The sequence below is a fragment of the Neophocaena asiaeorientalis genome, unplaced genomic scaffold, assembly GCF_003031525.2.
Source record: "Neophocaena asiaeorientalis asiaeorientalis breed wild unplaced genomic scaffold, Neophocaena_asiaeorientalis_V1.1 scaffold220, whole genome shotgun sequence".
In the NCBI taxonomy this organism is placed as follows: domain Eukaryota; kingdom Metazoa; phylum Chordata; class Mammalia; order Artiodactyla; family Phocoenidae; genus Neophocaena; species Neophocaena asiaeorientalis.
In genome coordinates this window covers 7056421-7063676 of record NW_020174042.1, presented here as the reverse complement: position 1 = coordinate 7063676, position 7256 = coordinate 7056421, and the positions used below count along the sequence as shown (strand labels likewise).

The window sequence follows — 7256 nt, the reverse complement described above, 5'->3', positions numbered from 1 at the left end:
TGTTCCCTTGGGATGTTCCTCTCAGAGTCACCCTTCGTGCCATGGGAGCCCAAGCCACGGAGAGGCCCATGTAGGTCCTCTGGTGGGAAGCCAGGGCTGAATGCCCAGCCCACACCAGCATCTAGGACAGCCATGTGAGTGAGCCTGCTCGGATGTCGGCCCAGTCAAAACTGCTAATGATTCTGGCACACGTGAAAGACTTCCAAAGGAAAACATGTAGTTAAGCCCAGTCAGGAAATTGGAGAGATGGTTTTTTCAAGCTGCTATGTTTCCTGGTAGTTTGTTTTCCAGTAATAGATAGCCAGAATAGTCTTTTTACTGCATGCCCCATTGGTTCCCGTGTCCTAAAAACCTGTGTGTGGGCCCAGCCTCATCTCCCACACCTCAACCTTCCCACTTTCTCTAAATGTTGTTTCTCTTTTCTAAGGGGTTCTGACATGGGAAGTCTCTGCTCAGATACCCACCCTTTTATCCCGTGTTACTGCCCGGCTCCTCTGGGTCCATGTCCCGTTTCTCTTCCTTCTGGTGTTTCAACCACCTCCTCTAACAGCACCATCTCCTTCTCAGGGTTGGGAATGTCTCTTCCACAGGGTGATGACTGGGGCGCCATGAGTGCTACATCAATTCCAGTTGTCTCAGTGTGGTCCCAACCAGTAGAAGGGACTCAGATTGGGAGCCTCCCAAATCTTCCTGTGGCTACACTTGATCATGCTATCCCAAAACCCACAGAATTTTACTCCAAATGACACAACATCTGTCATTTTAGGTCAGAAAGTTGGAAATGTAAGCGCCTGCGAGGGAAGGTCACATTGAGGGTCCAGCATGGCACACAGTCCAGTGCAGATGGACTTGACCAGAGGCTGCTGGAGGTCCTGTGGGCTGAGACCCCAGTTCTCCTCCACCTCATGTCTTCAGAAGGAATTACAGGGTCTAATAACCAAATGCTTCCACCTACTCTTTATTTCCTTGAGTAGGAAGGAACATGAGAATTTTAAACCCAAAGACAGCAAATGAAACTATGTGCTTCCTTAGCCTGCGGAATGTAGGGAGCTTTTCTTTTTTAAAACAAATTCAGGAATTAGGCAGCTAGGTGTAAATTAGGCTTCAGACTATCTCTTTCGATGCTTTCACCTATTGACAACCTCTGAGGCCGCAAGACTATTTCTGAAGCCCAGCCTCAAATGTGGGAGCTTATCCTTCATCGCATATGGACACAAAGACAAACATTCTTGGCGATCCATTGTGTCTGGTCCTTCCTCGGTTGCAAAGTAACCACACAGTCTTCGCTAGAAGTTGGGGAAGATGCACCAGAAACTGGCTCTGTGACGTTCATCCTGTAACTCTGCCGGGCTGTCACCATCGTGGGTCAAATGATCATGATCTCTAAGGCCCTTTTCTTGATTGGAACTCGTATGTATGTGTGTTCACTTTTCTAAAATGGGAATTTTTTCCTTAGTAAAATAATTTACCTTTGTCCTTTAGATTGTTTGCCAAATTTTGTTCAAGGGTTGGGTCAGACACAGACAATAGGCAGCTGACATAGTCAGAACTATAAGAACCAGAAGGCCACGCAGCCATTCTAACAGACCATTGGCACACTCAGTTACGTCTTCAGGGCCCAATTACCTTTTTTACTCTACAAAAACTTAATGTATTAAAAACAGAAAGATGTACCACCTCTACTCTGAAACTGTTTTATTTTAAAGGTAAAACTTTACACATCCTTTTAAAACATGAAAATTCAAAATTCTTGAGGCAAATCGATCATACAAACCTATTTACAATAGTATTAAAGGAGTGGTAACATTTCACCAGTATAAGATGTCACAGAATTCAAATCACAACTTGGATCTTCAACGATTCAAGTGTTTCATCCCACACAATAAGGTCTGGCTAGTTTTAAAGAAAATTCTTCCTCTGGATGTTCTGTTCTCAATCCTGCCTTTGAGGTTTAGACAGTAGGATAACTGGCCATGGTGGCGATTCCACAGTTGTTGTCTCGGTCTTTGGCCATCTTTACGTAGCCGTCCATGCCCCAATCTTTACCCCAGCTAAAAGAAGAGAGGGTTTTCCATTTTATACAAAGAATCAAACACATTTATCTTTATTAATACTTAAACAGTGCCCCAGAGGCCAGGACAGACTCAGAAAGAAGCAAGAAAGGCAGTTGTTCTTGTTCCTGGTTGAGTTCTAAATGTGTAAATAACTTCAATCTCCAAACCTCTCACGGAACTGCAAAATTAGAGACAGAAAAAGGAAACTCTTGGGGCCAGATGCATTTCAGATTTAAGAAAATTTTCAGATTTAGAAATGCAATGTTGCTGGGACTTCCCTGGTGGCGCAGTGGTTAAGAATCTGCCTGCCAATGCAGGGGACACGGGTTTGATCCCTGGCCTGGGAAGATCCCACATGCTGTGGAGCAACTAAGCCCATGTACCACAGCTACTGAGCCTGCATGCCGCAACTACGGGAGCCCGCGTGCCTAGAGCCTGTGCTCTGCAACAAGAGAAGCCACCACAAAGAGAACCCCGCGCATGCTACGAAGAGCAGTCCCCACTCGACGCAACTAGAGAAAGCCCGTGCAGCAACAAAGACCCAAGCAGCCCAAAAATAATAATAATAAAAAATTAATTAAATTAAGAAAAAAAAAGAAATGCAATGGTGTCAAAACTCCATCAATACTCTAGGCAAGCTTGAGAGAGTACCTTAACGTTATAATCAAACATCAGTATGTCTGTGCTCACCCTAAGTGGCATAAAGACTTTGGAAGTGTACTTAAGGGTTTGAGAACCTGTATCCAAATACTGATTCCAAAAGGGACTCCCATTTCAATCTCAAATATAAGTATTTTGGGCACTTTATACCTGTTCTTGACAAGCCAGTATTTATTGTTATCTGAGTCTCCTCCTTCAAACCCATAGCCAACCGCCAGAACACCATGATCCAGGTCTTCACTGCTGCAGTGTGGGTCATAATAAATGCCTGGGAAAATAAAATTCAAGGTTGGGGTGGGGACCTTCAAGTGACCCATGACAGTAACCCAGCCTATCAACTAGGATAAGAGAGACACCTCAAAATTCAGCTAAAGGACATAAATCTAGATAGGATTTTAAAACAAGATCTATTTTTTTTTAATCCAGGCTAGGGATCTAGGTTCTTGTCTAACACTAGTAGAAATACTGGCACAATCTCTTTTGTAAACAATGTGTCAAGAGGCATAAAAGACCACTCCCTAAAACCTTATCATTTGACTTTCAGAATGTCAGTCTAGGGAAACAGCACACAGCACAAGATTACTTCAGGCAAGAGGTTCTTTCCAGTTTTAATTACAGTAGTAAAATTCTCTGGAAAATTTCAAAGGTCTAACAACTGGAAAAAAGTAAATTAAGCTATACGAATCAAATTAAGTAGCCATTTAAATATATTTGTGAAGTGCTTAAAATCATGGGGATAGGGTTCAAGTGATGTCAAATGGACACATCAGGCACAAACACCACACGAACAACTACGTTAAATCTACACACCCCCAAATTCTACACTGAATTCTACACACCAAAGAGTCAATCTTGTTGTATGTCATGGTGGTTTTCCAATTTTTCTGCCTAAACTTCCATACAGACAAATGCTTACCTGCTTTATAGAACTGGAAGGTTGGATGGCTTGCATCTATAGCAACAGAGATGGGGCCCACAGTTGCCACTGCCTTCATAAGGGCCTTCTCTCGCTTAGGAATGTCCATGAAACCAGTGTCATTGGCAGCAGAACTCTGGGGTCTGTAGTGGCAGGATTCATCCTTTCAAAGGTAATGGGGAAGAGACTTGATAAATACCATCCCCCTCCTGGGGTACATGAGTTCAAGACAGTCTGCAGCTTAATGATTTCCAAGTCAAGTTTGTTATAAAGCATCCCAGGAGACGAAATGATATTGGTTGTTTTGAAATGGAAAAAGTAGCTGGTGTCTATTCAATGAGACACGCTCAGTCTACCTGTCCATAAGAAACGTTTACTCTGGAGAAATTTATACTTACATAGAATGGTATGTATATTTCCACATGGCACAGAAATATTAACAGGTTTATAGTAACTATCTAAACAGAGAACTGTGCAAGGCTAACATATTTTAATACTAGTTCTGACAGTCTGCAGATATAGAGTCTACAATCTAAAATGTGAATTCTAAATTGGTATCTGTTTTCCCCCAAAGCGTTCAACTTTGATAACGAGATAAGGAGCTCCTTTTACCTTTCCAAAATATGGATAGGATTCCTCTGAGTCCAGGCCTCCGTTGTCCTTAACATACTGGAAGGCATTATCCATTAGGCCACCATTGCAACCCTCATTGCCTTGAGGCCGAGAGCAGTCCACCAGGTTCTGCTCACTCAGTGAGACAAGTTTGCCAGTTTTCCAGAACATCTGTCCTTCAAGGGCGCCAGTGGCACTAAAAGCCCAACAAGAACCACACTGACCCTGAAAACAAAATTTAAAAGCTCTTAGTGTACAAAACAAATAGCAAGACTTTGACGATAGCCCATATCTGAAAATGCTTTTAAAAACTAGTGAATTGCATCCAAACTCTACTCATTCAGAGCAGGCCATGGGGTGTTTCCAAAAGGAAACCTCTTCTCCAGGCATTTGAGGGCTCTTCTGTCCACTTTCAGTGCTTCAGAAGGAAAAGTCTTCAAGAGCTGGCAAACAACTCTTCATCACAGCAAATGCATCTCTCATTCCAAGAAACTTATCAGCACAATTCTTTTTCTCGCAAGGAAATTTGAAACCGAATAAAATGTTTTAAATTCTTGAAAAAACAGAAACAAAAAACGAGTGAATTGCATGCTGTTCCACAGCCTACCACTGCAAGGATGACAACTCCTATTTGGTACTTTACTCTTGGAGAGAGATCTGCTGAATACTGTCATACCTGATTCTTCACAGGAGTTACATAGCCTTTCTCTCTCCAGTCCATGGATGAGGGAATCAAACCAGAGACGGGTACTGGGAACACTTTCCCCTTCTTGTGCTTCTGGTTTCGAAGACCATTCATCACCTGCCTGAATTCTTCACTGGTCTTCAAGGAAAAGGAAACAATGTTGAAAAGCAAGAGGTTATCTTCCTCAAGTACTAAGGAGGGGAGGCACAAAAAGTTCATGCCACACTCACCATGTCACCAAAGGCATTCATTGCCATGGTGAAGCCATGTTTCCCTTGGCTGTATTCCTGATTGTGTAAGTCAATCATTTTCATATTCTTCTCCCACACTGTTCTCCTCCATCCTTCTTCATTCTACAGGCAAACAGGTAACCTATACTCTTTATTTCTATTTAAAACCAACCCACCTTCACCAAGTGGATTTGCAGAAAGAGAGGAAGAGAAACCATGGCCAGAGATGGCTTTATACTCTTGGGAACTGTTTCTCAGCGCCCACACAACAGGGTCGTATGCCCGTACTGTACTGGGTAATGGATGCCACGAAGTTACTGCCCTGGTAAGAGCCAGCCTCAAGAGGTTACTATCTGCTATAAACTCCCAACAGCATGGACCATTCTCTGCGGGATTTCAGATGAACAGTTTCAGATGTTACCAACCAAGCCATATAGTTTCCTGTGTGTTGACTTCCACAATTTCCATTGTGCATTTAAACTGAGATCAAGTTTTGGAGCCGCTAAGGCTATTCCCAAGCAAAGGGCAGTCAGGATGAGTGAAGGATTCATGTTTCAAAAGCCTAGGAAGGGTAAAGAAATGAGTATCTGATTAAACCAATCTTACTAAAACGCCATCCTACTTTTTTCTGAGACGTTATACCCACTATGGTGGAGTAAAAACATTTATCTTCCCAAGTATTTACACAAGGACTGTAGGGGAAGGCTAAGTACGTGGATAGAGAAAAACAGCTCAGAGACCCCAGTTTCCGCACCGGAGACGGTGAGGCTCTTCTGGGACTCAGAGCCGCGGCTAGGGCGAAGCTCCCTCCCGCGTTGCAGGCGGGGCCAGGCCAGGAGCTTGCCGCCCCGCCCCCCGCCGCCGGCGAACGCCCGCCGCTCTCAGGATGTTGACGCGGCGCAGGGAACAGCGGGCACTGCAGCCCGGCTTGCGTGGGTCAGGCTACCCTGTGTGACCAGCGCCTCCTGGGACCCCTCCAAACCCAAAGCCTGGCAGTGCCGCTGGTTCCCGGGGTGACCCCGCCGTGCCAGGCCCCAGCCCGGGGTGCTCACCTGCGGCGGGCGCAGCTGCGCAGGCGCAGCCAACAACTATGGATCCGGGGGCGTCGGAGGCTGGGCTGTGGGCGCATGTCCTCCCATTTAAGGCTCCGGGATTCCGCTCGGCCGGCCCCGCCCCCCGCTAGCCCGCGCCGCGATTGGCTGAGCTACATGTGGGCGGGGCCCCTGTGCTGGGACTCCCGACGTCTCACCGGGCTGGTCCCAACTTGGCCAGGTGCCAGCCTCAGTGGACCCGACGGCGGCGAGCTGGGCAGCGCTGAGAAGGGCGGACGGAGCCTCCTTGGGGACCCGGATCAACTAATTACCTCGATTGCTCTCGGCCGGTGGTTCACGAAAAGAAGCTTATAGGGAGCACCAAGTGGATTATCAGCGCAACCCTGTGCCGCCTTTAGTCCTAGAGTTTTTGGTGAAAGTCTGCGGGAGGGCTGTCTAGTTTAGGGGTTCCCGCTTATTCCACAGCAAAGGTGGGGCGGGCTGGAGGAATGCGGAGCCCTCAGGCAGACGCCTTACCTCCCGGGCTGAGGGTGGTACCAGCTGGGTTTGAGAAGAATCGGAGCGGAAAGGCAGTTCCTCAAAGCTCGGGACGCGCTGGTCACTCCCCAAATCCCAGGAGGGAAAGGGGACGGGCTGGGTGGGTCTCCAGAGAAGCCATGGCATTTTGTAATGCCCCTTTCCTGTCTTCCCGGTCAGGGGTTCCTCTCACCTCTCAAGCTTTCATCAAAACCAACAGAAACGAGTTATTTACAGAAAAATTTAGTTTAAAAAAAGGAAAGGTGGAAAGTAGAAACTGCTTTTACCTTCCCACACTCTACATTAAGGATTGTTATGTCTTCCTTAGTATCTAAGGTGCTTTTCTTGAGATTTAAGAAATTTAACTTTTACTTCAGTGAGTTCTACTTTACATTTAATGTCAGGATTTAAATGACAGTTAGTGAAACGTTTTAAATGGAGGAAAATAGATTTATATATTAAATATTAACTTATATAATTAATAATTGAAGGAACACAAGCCAGAAAAGTTGTACATGTTTGTCCTTTACT

At 45.5% G+C, this 7256-nt stretch overlaps 1 protein-coding gene across 2 annotated transcripts; it reads right to left on the bottom strand.

Annotated features, from left to right (window-relative positions):
- Positions 1 to 1681: 1681 nt before the first annotated feature.
- On the bottom strand, positions 1682 to 6279 carry CTSL (cathepsin L). 2 transcript variants are annotated; one of them, XM_024753902.1, is made up of 8 exons: positions 6210 to 6279; positions 5583 to 5719; positions 5158 to 5280; positions 4919 to 5065; positions 4243 to 4467; positions 3631 to 3793; positions 2865 to 2982; positions 1682 to 2051 (listed from the first exon to the last, which is right to left on the bottom strand). In XM_024753902.1, the coding sequence occupies exons 2-8, from the start codon at positions 5706 to 5708 to the stop codon at positions 1952 to 1954; spliced, it is 1002 nt and encodes a 333-aa protein (XP_024609670.1). In that variant the 5' UTR covers positions 5709 to 5719; positions 6210 to 6279; the 3' UTR covers positions 1682 to 1951. The 2 variants fall into 2 exon arrangements, with proteins under 2 accessions (XP_024609670.1, XP_024609671.1); XM_024753903.1 differs by having other exon boundaries at positions 5158 to 5719; positions 6210 to 6224.
- Positions 6280 to 7256: the final 977 nt, after the last annotated feature.

What these genes read in the sequence shown, in the direction of transcription:
- CTSL (XM_024753902.1), bottom strand. Translation starts at nt 5,708, where the DNA reads ATGAATCCTTCACTCATCCTGACTGCCCTTTGCTTGGGAATAGCCTTA. An exon ending in TAACTCCTGTGAAGAATCAG is followed by an intron (nt 4,468 to 4,918) that starts GTATGACAGTAT and finishes TTTTGTTTTCAG; the next exon opens with GGTCAGTGTGGTTCTTGTTG. An exon ending in TACTGGCTTGTCAAGAACAG is followed by an intron (nt 2,052 to 2,864) that starts GTATAAAGTGCC and finishes CTCTTCTTTTAG; the next exon opens with CTGGGGTAAAGATTGGGGCA.